The sequence below is a fragment of the Apostichopus japonicus genome, chromosome 3 (genome assembly GCF_037975245.1).
Source record: "Apostichopus japonicus isolate 1M-3 chromosome 3, ASM3797524v1, whole genome shotgun sequence".
Taxonomy (NCBI): domain Eukaryota; kingdom Metazoa; phylum Echinodermata; class Holothuroidea; order Aspidochirotida; family Stichopodidae; genus Apostichopus; species Apostichopus japonicus.
In genome coordinates, this window is record NC_092563.1 from 17,381,176 (window position 1) to 17,404,856 (window position 23,681).

A 23,681-nucleotide genomic window follows, 5' to 3' on the forward strand; every position below is an offset into this window, starting at 1 on the left:
TGTTAAGGTATTTTTGTAAATAAAGTAGAAATTATCAACATAATGATTAATTGTTCAGTTAATATATTAAGTAATCTGCAACGAAATGAAAAAAATTGCTTAACATTCAATGAGAAACGAATTCAAAATTTTGATGCAAAATGATTCTTCATCACTTGAACAACTAACGGCAAAATGGGAAAATAAATCATTTAAATGAATCTCTCCAATTCAACATTTTGCAACAAAAGGATTCATCACTTGTGTGTCAGCATGCCATCATTCAGTCCTTTGCAAAAAGAAAAGGTTTAATTGATCAATTAAGAAATCTCATCATTTCAACATTTTGCAACAAAATGATGAATCGCAGCAAAAGTGCAGAAATAGATCTAAACATGTTGACGGCACCTCAGTATTTCCATAACTTTCCTCCTGTTTTGGAATGTGAGATTGCTTCTGCAGTTTCATCCTTAACATGGAACCCCATACCTAACTCAATAATTTACTTTTATAAAATGTATCTCTGGTTTAGAAGTTCTTACCCAAACATACTTTTCAGCTTCATAATTTTGCATTAGTTATATAGACGATATTAAATGGCAAAACCTAAAAGGATAGTTTAGAGGGAAATTATTTGAAGTACGGTTTAGAAAAAAATATTCTTGGCATCCAAGCTACATCTTTGCATACAATTCCTAGGGTAAAAGTTAGCTTTAGATGATCATAAAGTTATCAATATTTCAAAAACTTTGGGGTATTCATATTCTGACACGCGATTATCAGAGAAATTGTTAAGGATAAAGCAAACTAAAGCACGATTGTACATTTACTGACCAATAATTCGTAAACATTACTGCGCGTTTATCTAACTTGGGAAAAGATATTATGTCATGGATTGCAAAAAATATTAATTTGCCAAGCCAAACCGCAGCCCCTCCCCCCTCACACATACACACACCTCGTTCCATCCGTCCTGTATGTATATTACTAGTGGGACAATAGATAACACTTTATTAGAACAACTCGTTTTGTAGCCACATCTATAGGTTACCTGGTTGGCGTAGCAGGCTCTGACTGGCAATGTGTTTCGTCGCTAAACTCCTGTATGTTATATAACTTACATTAACTTATCAAACTTGGCTATAGCTATACCTGTTATTTCAAAATCCCTTCAGTATATTACTACGAACGCCGCAAGACAGTGTGCAAGTAACATCACTTACAGTCTAGTTCAAGCTTTCGAAGGCGCACATTGTTTTCGAATGCAGACAAGTCCAGTCTTCGAAAGGTGCACATTGACCAGAGTCCAGTTCAGCCTTACGTAGGTATTGTTTAATGAATTCGGCAGTTAAAAGGCGAGTGACTTACACTTACTTGCGTTAACTGGCGTATACTTACCTCGCTCTTAAGTTTTCCTCATCTCCGAACAGAATTGTTCAAAAAAGCCTATACCTATCATACTTGAGGCTTTTTGCTCACCACAACGGCCGTCACATTTGTGCCTACATTTTACAATTCGAAAGACACGTCACATGTGTCTCGATTACTGTCACTTCCATAACAGCGGCTAACAATGCCTTTCCCCCTCTTGGGCGACGACGACTTAACGTACTTAATATCAATAAGTGAACAGCTCCTTTACTTTATCGAGTGTGTGCTATCTTCTGAGAAAGTACTGTAAAGCAACCCACTCTTGTGTTGCTTTTATAAACTATTTATTAAGTAGTAAGTATAAAATGGTATAGATCAGTTCTGATTGTTAAAAGGAAATAAGAAGAATCAAAAGACTTATTACATGCTGCGAAACGCTATCAAGTCTGTAATAATCTAAATATTCAATAATAAATATTCCTTTTGGGTAGGAGGGTGGATTTAATTTGAGTCGATATAAGATTTTTGTCTTTTAATGACATGAGTGTTGACTGGAGTGCATGGTTTTGGTTAAGTAATCTTACGGGCCACAGTAGAATATTTGTACTCAGTTCAGGGTCATAGCACAAACTACGTATATACCTCCATGACAAAGTGTAAAGATTATTCCCTTTATACCTATTGTTTATATGTTATGTTTAACTATCATTTCACAACGAGACCCGTTATCAAATTTCCCAACGTCTTTATGTATACATCTCATTGAACGAAATTCATTAATTCACTTGATTTACTTCCTTGAGAAAAAAATTCGCCGACATAAATTGGGAGTTTAATTTGTTCCTATTCAGTCTGTTTGCATCGGCTCTGACGAACAAGCCTAATGGTAGTGTGTGCTAGAGTATGTAGTGCCGCCATTTGTAATGTTAGGTTCAGTCCATAAAAAAAAAACATGGAATTCCAGCAGCATTATTTTGTTATTTTGTTGTCTACAATGTACTGAATATCAAAACTAAGTTTGTAACAGGTGTAATACTTCATCTCGTCGTGTACACAAATTTTGTTGTTGCTGCCGTCTTTCACTTCGTCGCTGTCGTTGTACGTAGATTGTCTTAGAAAATCAACGTAACCGATACAAGTATATAGGCCTGCGTTAAGTAGTAATTCTAGTAAATGTTGCATAAATGAGTACCCTTAAATAGTATCGATTTTCGAGAGACAAGAAGCAACGACGAGGAGAGTGACATATATTGATTCGATATATATTCGCCAATGGTTCAGAAACATCACTGATACCTCTATAAAAACAAGATTAAAATGGCACAACTGATTCAATTAAACAGGCTAAAAATACGAGGCAATAATATCATCTTTTTTTTACTTCCTAATGATAGTCCAGAGAAACAAATTGACATTTGGCAGACGAAAGGTTAACATATTTCAAACAACCTGATGAATTTTGCATTCGATTCCTACATACCTATGTTTGACGTTTTGTAGCAGAAGTGGAATTTAAGCAAATAGGTGTCATGTCATAGAAGCACTCTAACAAGTTTTTTTCATGTTTTTTTTCTTCAAAATTGTGATGCATCTCAGTAAGAATACATTACCATCGTTGGGATATTGCTAACTCCACATCCAATTAGTTAACCTTGAACCATATCAAAGCAAAGGTCAAAAACAAAGTAAGAAAGTAAAGTGCAACAAAACGTTTTCTATCAGTGTGCAATTATGACATCACATACCAATTTTCTTCAAGTTCACTTTTGGTACAAACTGTGACACTTCCAATCGTTCATATCTCTGGAACGCCAGATGGGAGTTGTATGCAAATTTCACCAGTGTGATATCATAAGAAGATATTCCTCTTTCATCTTCCAATCTTTTAACCTTACCTCTGGTCCCCTTTCGGCTTTTTGATCGATATTCTGAAATAAAGACTTTCTTAAAACGTCCAAAATTCAAGATAAATAAGATCAAACTTTCTATGAAAACGGTTACATATAAACTACAATTAACATTTTCATTTTTCCAACCCACTTATTTTTAATAAAGAGAATGGTTTTTGGTGAAACAAATTATCATTAACACTAATTCATGAACACCTTAAAACAGAAGAGGAAACAAAACCTAAACATGTATCACAACTAAACGCTTTAACGTACTGTACTCGTAATAATATGGCCTCTTATTGTATTACCTTGTTTAACGGTTCCTTATTGTAATAGATATCTAGGTGGATTCCCATTGTAATAGCTTGGTATATACCCTCCTTTTTTTAATATTTTGCATTCAGAACTCCGTGGAAAGACCAGTTTCACAGGCGAGATCTATATAGCTAATGTTACTTCTATCTTTCGCAATTTGCATTGGCTTCGTGATAAGCCGTTAACTGTTCAAAGTTCTTTTCTAAGCTACGAACTCCCCTCCCCCCCCCCCCCCTCGACTCCACCCCGCCTTCTTACAATTCTTGTCCACAGGTACACCCCAGCTGGCCACCAGCACTATTGTAACTCACAGAAACAAATTACGTATGAACAAATGATCAATTGTTATGAATAGGTTCATAAAAATTATTTTCATGAAACGAGCAAGCTATCAACTTTTCATTTAGCTAGGCAAAATCATTTCTATCATTTATATATGAATTTAACAATCACTGAGAAACCACTTTCAAAAGTGCCTTTAAATATCGCAGGAGTGATAGCATGCAGATGTAAAGCAATAGCGGATCGTCGAATATAAAATTCAACATCAATGTCCCTTTCCTTGCCTCTTCGAAAATAACCCCCCACCCCCACCTCACCCTGTTATGTTTGACTTCTGTTAACGTCTGATTTTTGTAAAATACAAAGTTTTGTGTTTCCAAATGACTTGAGTATAGGAAAATGACGCAGTTATATACTCAGTGCAACCTATACAATGTTTTTAGCTTTGATATGTACAACACAAAGACCATGCAGTGCCTGGAACATGTGGTTTAGGAATACTTTACTTTTAACAAAGGCACAGTCATAATTAATCTGATAGTTGATAATAATCATACGTTCAACTTAATTTGATTTGTATTGCCTAAATAACATCATTTAGTTCGAAGTTAAACATGTTGTTAGCTTCCTGTGAATAAGCAGCGAAGCTGGCTCCGTCCATCTCTGGCGCAAGTGAGTTCCCTTCGTCTAGGCGATGACTCACTCCGCCGATAGTTGCCTTGCATTCTGGACACTGACTTCTTTGACTAGCACCCCCACATTCACCTATAGCATATATGTGTCCATTGGGACACTTAAACCAATGACCTTTGCTGAACTCCATCGCCTTTACAACCATCTGTCGTTCCACTTCACTGATGCCTATTTCCAGAAGCAGCGGATTTACATCTTTAATATCGCTTAGAAGAGTTCTCACTCTGTCATCTTTTTCTTTGGTGAACGGAAATCTGTCTGACAACAAACCATCAACTTCATCCACCATCTTGTCTACCTTTTCAAACTTGCCGCGTGTGATATCCGAATTCTTGAACGCGCATAGTACACCCACAAGGGACAAACTATGTCGACACCGTTGGTATTCATTATGCCAATCTTCGATTTCTTGATCGCTGGGTGTGTCCAGGGAACACTTGGTCTTTTCTTCAAGAAACCCGTAGTATTCTTGAAATTGTTTGAGCTCTTTCATGTCTACAATTAGGTTAGGTTTGATACCTTTCAATGTTTTGACTTTAACGTTATTTATCTGCTTCAATTTATCATACATATCCAAAATAATGCTAACACCGAAAAGGTCTTCTAGAGATATCGTGTAAGGATTTTTGTCCAACTTGTCTTTCAATTTTTGGAAAAAAGGACGCCATTGTTTATCCTGCCCAAGTTCTGGCGTTGCGAATGCTCTCAATTTTAAATACCTGTAATTGATTCTTGCACCTTGTGCACCTTCTTGTGCCTTGGCTATTCTTGCAAATAAACCAGAACGTTCAGTTTCAATTTTGTGTTTATCTCCTTTAATTTTAGTTTTAACTTCCTCGAAGTCTCTTCTTAGTGACTTCATTCTGTTGTTGTATCTCTTGTTATACCGTATTGGAGTCCTGCACCATGGACACACTGGAATCTGTAAAGGAAAATAGCGAATGGTCTAAACTGATACATGGATACCAATTGAAGCATCACAAATTGAAACAATAAAGAGTACTTTAAATGTTGAAATATTAACTGCTAACATACTACCTCGCTCGTGACTATTCATGCAAATATTAATAATTATAAAATGGTGGGATTTTCTTGGCGTGTTTTTCGTTGTTTCTTTAAATAAAAACAATATCTTGTACTCCGTCACATGTTCCAATGCACCTTGTAGTATTCAGCCCCATACACAATTCCATTTCCCCATCCAGGGCGGGGATTCAAAGGGTTTTGGGGAAGGAGAGGGGGTCTTGTACACAATACATGTATCACAAATTCGACAAGTTGACTTCCGTTAAGTTTTATTGAAATTAACCTACAGCAAACTAGTACCTTTATCTCGTTCTCTCCCGATTCTTCATTCTGCTTCATAAGATGATCCATTGCGTTTACTTCTACAATGTGGTTACAGTCATCCAAATGTATGAACCTTCAAACAAAAAGATACTGAAAATTGAATTGATCGGTAGTTTCGCCACTGTTCGTGAATAAATTTTACACCATCCCCTTCATCGATTGTAATATTGCACAGAACGACATATACATTGAAATTTAATAAACGTTAAATTTCCCTAAACCCTTACTAAGTCAGATACTAGACTATATTCATTCAGCAAGCCTAATTCGGTGAGATGGTGCCGTGACCGGACAAATACCCCCCAGACAAATACCCCCCGGACGATTACCCCCCAGACAATAACCCCCCGGACGATTACCACCCGGACAGATACCCCCCGGACAAATACCATCCCGGACAACTACCCCCCAGGACAACTACCACCCGGACAGATACCCCCCGGACAATTACCCCCGAGGACAAAAACCCCCCGGACAAGTACCCACCCGGACAACTACCCCCTCGGACGAATACCCCCTAGACAATTACCCCCCGGATAAATACTCCCGGACGAATATACCCCTGGACATATGCCGTTGGGGTACACCCCTCAGTCCGACAAGTTTTCAGTCCGACAAGTTTTCAGTCCGAAAATGAAATACACGTTTTCAGTCCGAAAATGAAATACACGTTTTCAGTCCGAAAATGAGATACACGTTTTCAGTTGGAGAATGAAAGCATGCAGTTTTAATGCCATAATACCACCAATAAACGGTGACAGCCCGAACTGATAGTAAAGAAATCGATTGAATCTTTCGTATTATGTCTCACATCACCGGCCTCAACAAAGACTTGGGACCCCTTAACAACTATCAGTTACAAACATATGTAATCCGTTCTTTGCTCCTTAATCCGCTTCCTGTATAGTCATGGTTTATTTGGTTCTAATTCCATCAATGCAATTTACACTTACCTAGCGTCATACTTTCATTGTGTTACATTTTGTACTTTTCATTCGACTGCCAAGTATTGCTGACGAAGGTCTCAATATATTTTCTAAACCTTTTCTCCCTATTTGTCAATTATGAGTCATATATATATATATATATATATATATATATATATATATATATATATATATATATATATATATATATATATATATATATATATATATATGACTCATAATTGACATATATAAATATATATATATATATATATTTATATATATATATATATATATATATATATATATATATTTTTTTTTATTTTTTTTTTTTTTTATTTGGTTGCAATTTTTGCAATTTAATAAAACACCATTCAAATACTTGAATATGTAGTACAAAATGCACAGAAGGTCCACTTTGTTGGGGTAGTTTTAGGTGATTTTGTGGTTTTCCCCTTCATACCAAAGTTAAGTGTACCACTGCCCTTGGAAGTCACCCCCCCCCCCCATCCATAAACTGAACCTTCAGACTCACACATAGACTCGTAGACCTGACGTCAAACTAGGTAAATTGTTATTTTTACAATTGGACACATTCTACTAGGAGCAGGGATACTAGGAGCAGGGATATTATTATTATTATTATTATTATTATTATTATTATTATTATTATTATTATTATTATTATTATTATTATTATTATTATTATTATTATTATTATTATTATTATTATTATTATTATTATTATTATTATTATTATTATTATTATTATTATTATTATTATTATTATTATTATTATTATTATTATTATTATTATTATTATTATTATTATTATTATTATTATTATTATTATTATTATTATTATTATTATTATTATTATTATTATTATTATTATTATTATTATTATTATTATTATTATTATTATTATTATTATTATTATTATTATTATTATTATTATTATTATTATTATTATTATTATTATTATTATTATACGGTGGAGGGTGGGGCGTGACCGTTTGAAAATGTGATCATAAAGACCTCTAAATGCAATGATTATAAAGCAAACATTTAACTGATGTAACTTTGGACACTCCCTCACCCCTTCTCGGCCTCGTGCACCCCCTCACCCCCTTCTCCCCTCTTACACCCCTCACCCCCTTCTCACCCTCTTATATCCCCCTCGCCCTCGAACTCGATAATCTTGTTCATATACGATACTTTTCTTTCTACATCTTCTACAATACGTATAAGCAATAATACAACCGTCATCTTGTATGCAATTCAGAAAAGGCTATAAGAAAGCCTTGTCGTTAAACACTGGCAAGCAATAATTGATTCATTTATTAACGTAACGTCAAGTTTAACTTGACAAGACTCTTCGACCGAGGAGCCGAGGATTATGGTTCATTTCGTCTTATATGTTTACAAGAGGAACAATTAAAAATCAGTAATCGCACAAAATGAATTAAACTCGGGCTATGATTTTTTTATGAGGTAGTAATAATCTTCTTTTTTTTTTTAATAATGTAGAATTTTGAAGCCGTGGTTGCTTCTATCAAGATTGATAATTTGTACACAATGATCAGTTTAAAGAAACACATGACGATAAGAAACCCTTTGTTCTTCCTTTTAATTGTCTTTTATAGTGTTTAGAGATAATCGATTTCAAACTCATGTGTGCGGCCTTTGTACTCTCAGTAAGATGTATCTATTGAGACAGAAATGTTCATATATATTGGCCATTCAAGTGATTCAACAGGCAATATATAAACTCAACATAATACGTGGTGTAAACGGGGAGGTTTTCTGCTGTCTCTTTAGATTGTTACAATTTTTATTATTATTATCACCACAAGCATTGTAAATATACTTTGATGTAAATATATCTATTCTTAGAATTTTCTTATAAAGTTTCCATATTGATATTTTTTATCGTCATATGGCTTTATCACTGCTTTGCATATTATTAATAAAAATGAGCAAGGTTCAGTATGGCCTATATACGGTATACAAAGCAAATTTTGAAGGAAAATGTAGAGAGATCTTTTAGAAACAAATCATCTTTTTTGATGATTAATTTTGAAAGTGTCTAAATGGTTTGTATCATATGACTAATTATTTCAGTTTTGAATATAATATTTCCGCGTAGACGTGTGTATTCCAGAAAGAAAAAGAAAGAAATAGGTATTAAAATATTATTAAAAGTTATCGCGTCCTCATATATACTTGTAACGAACATAATTTATTATGTGCAAATAAAGATTTATTTTCAATTTTGTATCCCGTCACTGAACATTTATGTTAATTATATCGTTTTCAATGTTACCTACATAAAAAGAACAGCGTATCAAATTTTATGAGATGCAGGTAAACATTTACAGATTTACAGATATAAATCGAACGTAACGTATACATGCGCATGTAGGGAATGGTTACCCCCGCCCCCCCCCCCTCCGTGCACGGACTCCCATGGGGTTTATGCGAGACCTGGATATGAGTATAAAAATTAATTAGCAAACAGCATACTGCCTTGAGGGAAAACACTTTCTTCACCTTTTCCTCAGCTTATTCTATCCGAAACAACATATATAAATATATATATATATATATATATATATATATATATATATATATATATATATAAATATATATATATATATATATATATATATATATATATATATATATATATATATATATATATATATATATATATATATATATATATATATATATATATATATATATATATATATATGATAATTTAATAATATATAGGCCTATATATATAATGAACAGTATATATTTAAGCTCCGACTGAGAACGTGGATTTTTTATGAGAACGTGGGTTTTGTTTTCGGACTGAGAACGTGTCGGACTGAAAACTCGTTTTTTTCGGACTGAAAACGTGTATTTTATTTTCGGACTGAAAACGTGTATTTTATTTTCGGACTGAAAACGTGTCGGACTGAAAACTCGTTTTTTCGGACTAAAAACGTGTATTTTATTTTCGGACTGAAAACGTGTCGGACTGACAACGTGTACCCATGCCGTTAACTATAGGAGACGGATGCAGCGACGGATACGCCCGTCTTTTTTTCGAGTTTAGTTCCCCGCGGGCCTCAACATATACCCTGGTCCCTCGGGCAACTCCGAGAGCATATTTACAATTGGGTCAGGGTGACGGTTTAACTGGCACCTCTAGGGTCGTCGTGTGCCCTGGCCCTTAAAACCTCCTCCCGACTTTTAAAAAGATTCGAGCTTTTGATATATAAGCCCCCAAAACTCCTGGATAGGGTTTGACAATGGACCGAGGCCCGCGGGTTGGGTTGGGCATTGCTCACTGCTGGTACTTAATTTAGTATTTGTTATAGTGAAACTATTCTGTATTATTAATCTCCGAACAATTCTGGCTTATTGCGACTTACCACTTTCAAGTTTTCTTCTGAGTAAGTTTACTTGATGATTTGTTATGTTATGTAAGTTTTTGTATAGCGCTTTATATGGCACAGCCATCTCATAGCACTTTGAATCCCTGGTCATCAGGCTGGCTGCTGAGAATCCAGCGCACACACCTTAGTTACCTCACATGTACCCATTTATACACCTGGTTGGAGAGGGACTGTCGAGATCAAAGTGCCTTGCCCAAGGACACAACTTAACAGGATTATATATATCAAACAAAAGCATTAGCCACTCGGCCTCCACGTTCCTCTTGTTTTGCTTATTCTAAGCTATTTTTTTCCTGTGAGTGCACGCCATTTTAGGATGGGAGGAGCAGAAAGGGGGGGGGGGGGGGGGGTGGGGCAGGCACAACCACGGTCCACCCCTCTAGTTTGGTGTGCATGATCATCATCCATACCCCCCATGCATTGTTTCATGGACCGCTGGGCTATCATAGTCAAACCCGGTTACGGTGTAGCCCGTTATACCAGCAGAATTGCCTGTAAGGTTTCATAATAGTATGTACGATTGTATGAAACATAAGTAAAGAAAGAGGCTTGAGACCACGACGTCACTACCATTTGAAAAAACCTATTCTCTGGTCATTTTGTTTGCAAAAAGAATGATGATAATCTAAGAAATCAATTTAATTTTCCCTAGTTATAATGATTCTACATTCCAACTATAAACAGATTAGTGATTGCTACATTGCCAACAAATTGCCACCCATAAGCCAAAGAATAATAGGTTTTCCTTGTAATAATTTTCACTAAGGCCGGTAGCGTCTGGCGCTTACCCGGGATTTTTGATGGGGTGTCCCATCACCTTTAAGAGATTTTCTACTGTACGAAAGTGTGCTTAGATGCCAAATGGTGTAATATGTTGCCCTTCTAAGGCAAGACTATACTAACATCATTGGCGCCTCCATTTTGTGTGTTTGTGACGCTGGCCCCACAGGTTCAATTCCCATCTCGAGTATGGCTGTCAAAGCTGTAATGTTAGTTTTTTTTTCAATTTCCGGTGCAGTCCAATAGCTGTACTGCAATTGTTGTTGATTCCATTGTAGTGATAAGCAATTGATTCGGGTTAACTGTGTTCATTAGTTAGGTTCGACAAGGCTCTCCTGCAGTAGCGACGGACAGGTTGCTACCTACTCTCTCAGCATTCCGGAAAGTGGCTAAAGGCTGAGAATTGACTCACGTCTGTCGGATTGGGACATTAAATGACGACCCCGGGAACAGGATCAGATTGTAATAGTTACAAACCTGCCTCTCCTCTACTCTGAGCACTGTGCGAAACTACAAGGAAGATTAAATCACACTCGAGACAAGTCGACAAGGGGCCCCGGTATATAAACACAAAATTAGTATATATACACGCAAATCGGGTGTATATGCAAATTCGGTATACACACAAAATTACAGGCGCGACGACGCTCCATGGAACTGCTACTCTGAGTAGCAGTTTCCTGGACGCACCAATAGAAAAAATTGAGGCATGTGCAATAAATCTTCCTATGTAATATGTTATTAACAATGTTATATTTTTTATCATAGTTGCTACAGAATACTGATACTGTATAGCTTATAGGCAGGGCCGTACTTAGGACTGGTAGGACCAGAATTGGGGTTATAGGGTAAAAAAATTGATTAGGGTAAGTCTTTAAAGCCCATAAATTACGACTGCCGCACAAACTCGAAACGCATTTTTTTTCAGCCGTACTATCGTGTCCGATCCTACGGTCATAATTCTTGTTGAAATACAAACAGAAGGTAGGCTAAACAAACAAAGTTAGAGACATCACTTGTCATAAATGAAAACAGTTGAAGTAAAAATGATTAAATCAGACTTGCAACTTGTAATACATGCATGACATCATATACATTCTTACTTTCTATTTCAATCTTTAACTCTCACTAAACTAAATATTCACAGAAGCACGGAGTGCAACTGTTCGACAATTATTCGCTGTTGTTGGACCGAAAAGAGACTGGGGATAGGAGAACTTTGTCATGTGTACTTTTTTTTATATCACTGGCATGTGACGTGATTCTCAAATGAGATCTAAGTCTACATACATTCTACATAAAATACGCGTTCTTCGCATTATGTGCAAAATGCGCTTTTCCCTTATACCCCTCCCCACGACCGTCACCATTTCCTCATTTCCACTCTGCTTTGTAAATCAGACACGCACGCATGATTTCGCCATGGGGGTCGAATTCACGATACTGATCTGTATCCTGTGGGAGAAGTCTTAGGGGAGGGGTGTCCCCTTAATTTTCAATATTTATTTATATGATGGTCGTCCGAACCAGCGTATGGGCCTGCATATATCGCATTTTTCGAAATGCCCTTGGATGCAAACCGGAGCAATCATCAGTTACACATCCATGTACTGAAATAGTTTTTGATCGCTCGTTCTTTTCACAATCGCTTTTGCGATCCCAACATTTCTGATGGTATTATTTCCTCTGTCCCCCGCTTGCTACGCCAGTTGGTCCCTTTCGCAGCACCCTGTCCGGTAGAGAGAGAAAGTTGTTTTGTTGATTTGTTAAGGTTTTACGGCTCAGTTTCTAACCAATTGGTTTAAGTTGCGCCGACCACGGCCTTTTTTCAGTTGTTCGGGTAGTAACCTGGGTGAGGTATCTGTGCCGGTGTATTTATGCGGGTAGAGTTTTCCCGGAGGTAATTGTTGGGGGTGGGGTTAATTGTCCTCGGGGTATTTGTCCTCGTGGATGTATGTCCGGGGGTAGTTGTCCCGGGGGTTTTTGTCTGGCGGGTACTTATCCTCGGGGGTATTTGTCATCGGTGGTGTATGTCCGGGGGGTATTTGTCCGGGGGGTAGTTGTCCTCGGAGGTATTCGTCCTCGGGGGTTTTTGTCCGGGGGGTTATTGTCCGGGGGGTACTTGTCCCGGGGGTATGAGTCCGGGGGCTATATGTCCGGGGGGTATTTGTCCGGGGGGTATTTGTCCGGCAACCGATGGTGCAATACTGATGGAATAGTCAGCATTTTAGCAAGGGAAGGGGTTGGAGAGGATGAAGTAAGATTGAAAATGACATAAGGTAGCAGGCTCTGGTGTTCTTAATTAAAAATTTGAAAGGGCACATTGCACTGCACAAACTGGTGTCATGTCATGCGCCACGTAGCACTCAAAATACCCAAAGAGGGGTCCCAAGTGAGCCGTTTAGCCGCCTCTGCATGTTTAAAAAAAGACCACTAACCTAAATATCAACAAGATATTGTCTGCAACATGAATTTGACCACTGCTATCTGGCCGTTACAGCCAGTGGCGTCGTGTCCATTGGGGCTCAGGCCCCCCCCCCCTCCCCAAATTTTGTTAAAGGTGTCATAAAATGTAGTCATAATTAAAAAAAAAAGGGTTTTCGAAATCGAAAAGAAGACTGAATAGTCAGTTGCTCTTTGATGGTCGTTGCGGATTTTCCACACACCTCAAAGACGACATATCGGGATTAGTAATGCCATTGCTTTTGAATATGTTTGTCCTAAGCTTCTGTTGACTGCTTGGTCAATGGTTGTTAATTGTTGATATTCAGTCAATCGAAACAGTTCAATAATTACTGGTTGATAACTAATGAACCAAATGTGCCATCAATGCTGCCATCGTTGAACAATATTATATATACGTAGTCCCAGAGTAAGTGCAACCCGTTACCTTTGCCAAAGTCAGTCAATTTTCCATGAAAAAAAAATTGTTAAGCTGTTTTCTAAGCCTGTAACAAAGTTCGGAAGGTTACGATAAATGTATTGAACAGAGATTATTGGACTCCATGTGAACTTCTTCTTAAGTCATGCAATCAGTTCGCTAAAAGGTCCACCAGGATAAATTTTCCTCATGATCTGATAGGTTGTTTCGAAAAAAATGAATAATAATCATTTCAAATACAGTCACAATTAACCTGGAAATAATCACTTCGTTATCGCACGTTTTACCTTAGGTTTCGCTACTTTCGCTTTTTCTATCCATGTTTTCAAACGGCATAGCTTTTTCTTCGGCCAGTCACCACTTCTCATGGGCATGGGCGGCGATAATGAATCAGCCAACACAAAAATGTTTCCATTTCTTAAATTTTGGGCGCTTCTGGGAGACGAGAAATTGGTAAAGTGAGGAATAAATGGCGATCACTTCCTTCGAGAATATTTCCCGAAAAAAAAAATTGCCGGAAATTGTTATCAATTTTAGGGGTGTTGCTTACTGCCATAAGGCACGGGAAATGCCGTTTCCTGCAATCTGAGGGGTCTGCCAGACGAAATATTTTATTGTACGCTGCGCGCAAACATGTGGTGGCGCTCCGCTTAGATAGTCATCATCTGCCCACGCCCCCCCCCCCCCCCAAAAAAATATATATATATTTTTTCGCACGACGCCCCTGCAGCATTTGACATTTTTAAAGCCTAAAAGGAAAATTTTGCGTCTTTTCATTCTTCAAAATGTATTTTTGGAATACTATATGAAGTTCTCTCTTCACGTATTACAGCGAGCACATTAGAGAAATTATTGCTTCAAATAAGAAAAATGGGCTCTAGTTCAAATCATTATCAGATGTTTATTATGATAAAAAATAAGGGAATTATGTTCACTGGCGTATACTTACCGCGCTTCTGGGTCATCCTCATTTCCGAACAGAATGGTTGTAACGTCATCCCTATTACATTTTCTGCAAAGCTTTGGACAGCTCTCACCACAAAGACCTATGCATTTGTGTTTGCATTCTAGTTGTTGTGGACATGGCAAGTCACATGTCTTCCTGCCGCAGTCACTTCCACAAGGGCTTCTGCAAATGATATGCTTACACCTCCATGTACATCGTTCCTTACAAGGTATGCATGTTTCCCCGCATGTTTTGTGACATTTATTGTGTTGACATCGATTTTCGCAAGGTCTGGTACACGGGGGACAGCTTCTTGAGCACGTTTGTTGACATATGTGGCCACATATCAAGGCTCGCTTGCACACTTCTTTGCACCTTACGTGATACCTTCCATTGCTGCATTTTCCACAAGTCCCACGACAGATATGTTCACATTTAAGCATATCTCTGCATTTCTTTGGACACAAATATTCACAACATGGTACCTTCGCTTTGTGGCCACATGGTGTAAATACCTTATCAACTACTTCCTGGCAAGAGACAGTGCACTCTGACCCGCAAAGTTCTCGACAACCGTGACCACATGGTAACTCTCTTTCGCACGGGCTATCGCAAGAAACATCGTGTGGTTTTTCATAACATTCAACCTGCTTTTTATGTGAACATGGCAACGTTTTCAAAATAAGTTTTGGGCACAATTCAGGACAGTCCTCCCAGCATTTCTCGGGGCATACATGCTTCCGTCTACACACTATCTCCTCACATGGTCTTTGGCAAAGTATTTTCCTGTGCTCTCTGTCCACAGGGTGGCATTTTAACTGACAAGTGTGACCACAATCGAGTCGAGCAGAACATGGTTCCTTGCATCCACCATCTGGTGCTTCCTTGAAGTCTGCAAATGTTTTTGCTTCAATGCATCGCTCTGGATGGTTACGACAGACTAACTTTAAACTTGGACCAATGAACCCCTCTGACCGTAAATATGAAACGATTGTTGCCCATAGTTCACTTTGTTGAGACATCAGAGAAAAGTTGCCAATGCAATACAGACCCATTCTGGCTCTGGAAAGCGCAACACAAACTCTATTCGACACTTTTAAAAACCCAATGCTTCCCTCCAAATTGCTTCTTACAAATGAAAGCAAAATGATGTCATTTTCTTCTCCCTGATAGTTGTCAACAGGGCAAACACGAACACCTTCGAATGTACTCCTTTCCATAATTTGTCTGATAGTGTATACCTGTCCTTTGTAAGCGGTAAGAATAGTTATTTGATCCGGTTTGTACCCCTGTTTCAGGAGGTATTTACAAAGATCGAGGAGAAATCTTGCTTCATGAATATTTGATCGACTATTGCTGTCGTCAACATGCCTTTCCGGGACGTCGTGTTCTACAAAGTACATGTTCTTTGTTATTCCGTGCACATCTTCGTATCTCATCACCGATTCGTGATCACGAAGCGCAGGGTAGAAGTCTTTGTGCAGTTTAAGAATTTGTGAAATTTCTGGTCTCATGCGATGTTGCAATGATAGTCGATAGTGAGGCACACCGTTTTTTATAAGTCTTTCAAACAAGGATACATCCAAATTGTAATTTTTGCAAAGTTTATAGACCGTAGGACTTGGACGCAATTGTTGGTGATCGCCGATGAGAATTAAATGTTCCGTGTAAGAGCTTAGAGAAGTTATAACATGAGATTCCATAATTTCTGCTGCTTCTTCTACTACGATAATACGCGGTCCGACTGATCTCAACAGTTTATTGTTTTTAGCGGCCCCAGTAGTTGTCAAACCAATAACAGATTTCCCTCTCAGTAATTTCAAATCTCCGTCCATTTGCAGCTCTTTTAGAATGGCAGCTTTTCTGGAATACTCATCACAAAGTTCTCTCACTTTCTGGTCATTATTTTCAATGTACAATTGAACCCAATGACGGTACAGGCGCCAGCGCTGGTAACTGTTAAGCTGCCAAATATCCCAAATTTCCTTGACATCTTCATCGGCCATCACACTATCTTCTACAAGCCTGTTTCCTATAAACATATCAGCTAATAGTGCTATGTTTGGCCGTTCATTTTGCTGAGGAGGTTGGTGCTGATTTTCATATGGCAGAGAAACAGTTACTTCTTCTGGTCTTCGCAGAGAGACAAAGGTGTTTCCTCTATCAGCGAAAGTGTCACATTCGTCTGTAATGTAGCGTCTTTCAAATTCTTCATTATCAAGAGCAATTAAATTTTCGGTACCAGCGTCTTTTTGTGCCTCTTTTGAACTATCATATTGGTTACCTTTAAACTTCTTCACTGTGTCAACTTCTCCTCTATATTGTTCGTAATAATACGCTTGCCGTGGATCGAAGCAATATTCCCCAGCTGCATCTAGGATACCTAGCCATAAAGCAATTGGATCAATTGAGGGAGGCATAGAAGGACCAGATAACCACTCACGGTGTTCACATTTCATGAATTGTTGTAAAACTTTAAATTTCAGGAGCCTTCTTTTTGCAACGCCGTTTAAAGATTCATAATTTTTTATCATTTTTACATTCTTGTCCATCTCTTCTCTGGCTCTTCGATATTCCCATGTGCTGCTGCATGTACTTCTCAATTTATTCAGGTTAAACTGTGACAATTTTTCGCTTGAACTTCTTCCGCCAATCCTGACAATACCATTAGATTCAAATTTAGTTATTCCTTCCAAAAACTGATCAAGAGCATGATTTGTATAGCACACTACCATTAATGGCTTATTGTTGCCCCAACATTTTCTATTCCTTAATAAAGTCTTTACTATCCGTAACCCAACATACGTTTTGCCAGTGCCTGGCGGACCTTGAATGAGACACATCTCCTCCCGAAGAGCCGCTTGGTAAGCTCGCATTTGAGACACGTCGAATCCTAGAGTTTCATGACTCGGCCAGTTTTCGTCATCCCGAACGCAAACTGCCTTTAATTCCTGCACATCAACTTGACACGACATTTGCTCTGCATCTTCAAGCGCAGTATTGTTGAAGTCGCTCAAGTCAAATTTAAATTCAGGGTTCTCTATGATGTACAGCGGGAGATCAGGACTACGTTTTGTGTTAATTATATATCGTGCAAACGGGAAGTCATCTGCGTTCAGCTCTTGTAGACAAGTAAGAACGTGACGGTATGCCTCAAAGTATGACGGCGATTCCGCCATTTTAAAGGAGTGCGTGAAGATTTCTTGCAATAAATGTGGTTCGAGGTCAAACGTAACCTCTACAGATCCTTCCGCTAACTTTTTTGGGTCACTGTTTGCTACCACCCCAAATATAACTGTTTTAAAGTCATCCCTCGATAGACATATTAAAGAACCAAATATAAGTCGTTGACTGAGCTCCCACTTTACCGCTTTGAGATGATTATCAATATCAAATTTGAGTTTGTAAGATTCTACTCCTTTAGATCGTTCAATTCCAACAGCGTGTACGTTGTTGTACAATCGAAAATTGTTCAACCTTTTCTTAGACTTTGCGCCTTGTCGAGCCAGTTCATCGGTGTATTCCGCGATGCCTTCGCGAATAGGTGCTATGAAATCTTCCCTTAGAAGACGATAATGTACATCTAAGTAATGATTTAGGTTGTCATATTTGCCATTAACGATGTTTTTTCGTAAGAACGGTTTATAGTCACGTCGAAGTTCATCAGGACACGGTAGCACATGTACCTCTCTAAAATTGTTAGGTGGTTCGCGGGAGTTGTCAGACATTCCAGCTCTCCGAACGCTTAACTCCTTGCTGTCTATGAGGAAGGTTTCATGAGTTTCACGTAATGAAGTAAGCTTTTTTTTTACTTCTGATGTAACGAATATGTCATTTTTCTCAAAACCTTCGACGACTGAGTTCAAAACAAGAAGCGTCACCCCCACAGCACTTACGTTACCAAGAAACTTGTCCAACATTTTTGTACAGATATCGATTGTGGAAAGCAAATTCTTTTCCAAAACGTCTTGTGTGAAACACCATTGATTCCATTTTGGGATCCATTGCACCAAGTTAATGTCGAGAAAGTTACTTACATTAACAATGTTGAAAACTTCTATCATTCTCTCTGATTGTTGATCGCTAACTCTGCAAGCTTTAGACAGAACATTTATTAGTAACTGCATTGTTTCATTGTCCATATTCTGTTGTTTAAGAAGCAATTCTAATGGTGTTCTATTTTCATACAGGAGACGTGTAAAGTCATTTGGTTCAGTAGTGATGAGTCTTGTCAATAGATTCATGCCCATTGGATTGTTCTTTCTGGTAGAAGTATTTTTCAATCGCCTGTCGATAAAAGAAGCGGTACAGAAGTCACTGAATGTTTCAAACACAATCAAAACTTTTCAAAGACAGATGCTAAACACTGTGGCAGCATTAACCACTAATGATTGATACACGATGTTTGTTTTTAATTTCACGGGAATTAAACAAAAATTGATAACTACATCTACATCTGCTTATATTAGTGTAGCCAAGTTTGAAACAGTTGCCCGTCCAACTTATAAAGATTGACTTACTTTCATAGTTTGTATATGAGCATTATATATTGCTGCACACTTTATTTAACTAGACATGTAAACAATCATATATCGTATCAATTGCGTTGGCATAGGAATGCATTTTACATGACGAGATCGTGTTTTAATAACTGCTATAATTTATATACAATTTCGTTCCATTCCTTTGTTTTCACTAAGAAAAGGGGCTTTCACAGTACAAGGATGATTAATCGACATTTTAAAAACCGCCTCTCTGCGAAATGATGAGTATGGATTGTTCTTTTATTAACAACACTTTAATTATTAATAATGGCTGGATCGTATATCTGCGCCAATTTTGAGTATTGTAATTATTGCACTTCCTTTGGGAGTCAGACATATCGATATTCTTTTATCAAGTAAGCCAGTCATAATAATTGACAAAAGAATCAAATTGTCATAAATAAAAAGGTTCCTAACTTTCCTGACAGTCTGATTTGTTCAATAAACGTATTGTGTAATTTGTAAAACAATAATTGGTCATGTACATGTTAATAAAGGGCGTTTGTAACCGCGGTTACGTTTACCACTTTACTTTGAGAGATCTTTTTATGTGTCTGTTCGTCCACTGTTTTCTCTTCCTGATACAATTTAGTTTTACATTATTAGCGATACCACAAACTTAGCTAACATGCCTACGTAGCCGCTAATGTCACACCATTTACCTGGTGTCACTGAGGTTTTGAGAGACTGAGATACTACCGCAATGTCTGCATGATATTAATTAACTCCCTTATTCAAAGAGGAAAATAATATTTCTACAACGTAGTTGTGTTTTGATAAAATTCTAAATACATGCAGAGAATCTTGATAATTAAACAAACATTACAAATGCATCAGTTCTCATGTGTAAATCAAGAAGGTTATTACTGCTACACTACAATTATCTACTACGGGATGATTCGAGGGTTTAGCCAATCAAATAGTATGTTTTCTGTTCCTTACCAGTCTCACATTTTTATCACCAGAAATATCCTTTTTAAAGGCATTAAAGACTCGCCCTAAGCCGCGTGCCGCGCTCTGAAAAAGTTAACTTTCCGTTGCTTGCAAGTGAAGTTTCTTCTTGTCGCTACAAAATGCCGACAATAATGAAACGTGATACCTTGTTATTTTTTGTCTAGACCTGAGATGTCCATCGCTGCTATGTGCACTTTGTTGTGGGTATTGACCGTGGCTGAATGTATTGACTGTACACTAGTGTCTAATTACCGACGTTAGCAAGCTGTGTGTGTGTATTTTCTGGGATCGATGGTGGTGTCTAACACTTCTGTTACACCTAATTTGAAACTAGGTCAGTTTACCGGCATGAGACGTTTCATAGTGCGCGAGTCTTCGCACTCTTTAATGTTTTGTAGCTGGATATTATAGATTTTGGGAGACTTTATCTCATTATTGCATATCTGAACATCACGAGTTTTTGAGATACATGATGTAAGTTCTATTTTGGTGGGTGATACTAATGTTAAACTATTGGGGGTTCAGCTTGACACTAACTTGTCTCTTAAAAAAAACATATTTCTGAGAAATGCAGGATTGATAGTGGCAACCTTAACTAAATCAGACAGATTCGTACGCTCCTTGATTGTGAAAGTTGTAAATCTTTGGTCTTGGGTATAGTAATATCTCATCTTGACTATTGTAATGCTTTACTGATCGGTTTACCTGCCTCTACCCTGCTTCCTTACAGTCTATACAAAACCAAACTGTGAAAATGATTGTGTGCAGAAGAAAATATGACAGTGCCAGGGACTGTCTTTTCACTTTACGTTGGCTCCCCATCGAGCAACGCATTACATTCAAAGTTCTTTATTTGATTTGTAAATGTATTAATAAATAGGCCCCGGTTATTTGTGTAAGAAGTTTACTAAGGGGGTTTCGTCATACCGTATAAGAATTATCTTGAAACGATCCCACCACCTCCACAAAACAGTTTGGCAACCGTGCATTTTCTGTAACTGGGGCCAGGCTGTAGAACGACTTGTCGTCTTCGGTTGCTAATCAATCCACATTTCTCTCTTTCCAAGAAGCTCTGAAGACAGTTCTTTTTAATGAGGCCTTTAAGTAATCCTCTTTTTTCTCTTTTCTGTCTTGTTGCTGTTTTTTGTTCATTTTTATGTTTCATACTTTCCTTGTAAAGCGCCATAGAATACTGTTTAGTTATGGCGCTATATAAATGCCTTATATTATATTTATGTATAAATCATCCACTGATCATAATCCTAATATTAAAATCACGCTATTCAAATCCAAACAAACTCAACAAAGCCATTCAAATACAATAGTTCATTTCATTAGAAATAGAGGGTTTTCAAAATAAGCATTATAAATTGTTAAATATTATAATATTGTAATATTGTAACTTATAGGGCCTATTTACATATGCATATGTTGTATAGTTAAATATGTCAACTGTACGAAATTAAGACAATCGCATACAAGATCGTAATATCTTTCTATCTGAGCATAAAGAAATAAAATAAACAGATAAAAGATGCTTACTAAAACATTGTCATACCTAAATATCTAACATTACGATATTTGCATATCAAGCAATAAGGATTAACAAAGCATATAAAATATATAACCAATTACGGTAACAAGATCTAAGTAAGAAATTGAAATATTTATGTGAGTATCTCAACGTGTCAATGTCACCTTAAGAGCTCCGTACACCTACACTTACCACGTAGACAATACCTTCTACGGAACTTTATTGCAATGGTGTGAAGAAAGTAAACCGATGAAACAATAACGCATTGATGGCACTATACGTTGCTCTGGTTGAGTGCTTTTCATAGAAGAAACACATACTGCTATCGAATCCAAGATGGTGTAAACACTTCATACCGCGCAATTGAGCATAGGCAGTGCCATACATGTTTCTTTGTAACGCGTTATTTCATTTTGATTGCATTTAGCTATCCAATTGGTTATCCATCTTACCTGCCATGAGGATGAGCTCTGTGATGTGAGGCGGTTTCTCCTCCTCTAGCAGTGTCTCTGCTTTCACTACCGTCTCTACCTCTTGCTCCAGCTGATCTTCCTCGATATGGTGCACAGCCTTCTGATCTGCCAGCGCGACGATTAATAATCACTTCTCCTTGAAAATTTGGATGATCATCGCTTACAACATGTCTGGGTCCACGTCCTCCCCGGGACCCATCCTGCAGATTACGTCTTCCCCTTTGCGATGTTGGAAAGTCATTGCTTGCCATTATTCATCGCATGCAGTAACCACAGCAATTCATACCTACAGAAACTGTGACATTAAAGAATATATGTTATGAGATTCATTGATTACACGTATTTGCTTCTCTTCAAAGAGAATTATCACATCTGTTTTTGTATCATACATACAAACGGAGCCTAACTCAGCCACAGTGACGTAGCCAGCGGGGGCAGAGCGCCCCACCCTTACAGATTTTTTTGGGTACGCCAAGGGCGACGGTGAAAAATCAAAGGGAACAAAACATATCTAACTGTACTCGAACCTGGGGGATGGGGCCGATGATGAGGGGGGGTGGTCAACTACTAAAGAGAAAGAAATGAGAAGTCACTTTCGTGCGCTACACGCTGTGGGGGGGGGGGGGGTTCAACCACGAAATAGAATGTCATGAACGGTCACCTTAAATATAAGTGCGCTACGCGCGCGGTTACAGTGTCTCTCTGAGTGGCCATATTTTGTATCCACACATATATTTTTTTTTGCAATATGTGATGTAACAGAATGGTTTTCGACCGCCCAGGCGACCACATTATTTTTTACCCAAAATTGGTCAAGTTTACGTACCAAAAAAGGGAAATTTTAGTGCACGATTGTAGTTTAAAAAAAAATGGAAATGATAGCATCATTTGCATCTAAGCCCTTTTCGAACACAAACACACACACAAAGACACCAATATATACACAATACATTACATTACATTGAGCTATGGGAAAACAAGGACTGTGAGACACTGTTTACATTTGCACATTTAACCGTTCGTATACAAAATACCAATAGCTTTGGCTTCAAAGATGGATAAAATTTTCTATATTTCTTGTAATTCAAATTAATTTCCCCTATGAGTAAAATCATCTACTCCAAGCAGTGTCTAGGAGGAAATGACTCAACAAAGGACCATGGACCTCTATTTGCCCACAAGCCTAGCTACTCACTGGCACAAGAATAATAACCTTTCCTCACACTGACAATTTGGTTTACAGGATTAGGTAAACAAAACCCATATCAGAGGGAGCTCCAAAAAACTTAATTAGAAAATGTACACAAGT

General features: G+C 37.7%; 1 protein-coding gene across 1 annotated transcript; it reads right to left on the minus strand.

Moving 5' to 3' along the window:
• Nucleotides 1-2,604: 2,604 nt before the first annotated feature.
• LOC139965252 (NFX1-type zinc finger-containing protein 1-like) lies at nt 2,605-22,723 on the minus strand. Its single transcript, XM_071967425.1, has 4 exons — nt 22,352-22,723; nt 14,871-19,154; nt 5,859-5,955; nt 2,605-5,454 (listed from the first exon to the last, which is right to left on the minus strand). The coding sequence occupies exons 1-4, from the start codon at nt 22,621-22,623 to the stop codon at nt 4,423-4,425; spliced, it is 5,685 nt and encodes a 1,894-aa protein (XP_071823526.1). The 5' UTR covers nt 22,624-22,723; the 3' UTR covers nt 2,605-4,422.
• Between the last annotated feature and the right edge of the window lie 958 nt (nt 22,724-23,681).

Excerpts from the sequence above, each read along its gene's own strand:
- LOC139965252 (XM_071967425.1), bottom strand. The coding sequence starts at position 22,623 with ATGGCAAGCAATGACTTTCCAACATCGCAAAGGGGAAGACGTAATCTG. Across the intron at positions 5,956-14,870 it reads GAGGATGACCCAGAAGCGCG|GTTCATACATTTGGATGACT; the intron begins GTAAGTATACGC and ends TTTTGTTTGAAG. Across the intron at positions 5,455-5,858 it reads CGGGAGAGAACGAGATAAAG|ATTCCAGTGTGTCCATGGTG; the intron begins GTACTAGTTTGC and ends TTTCCTTTACAG.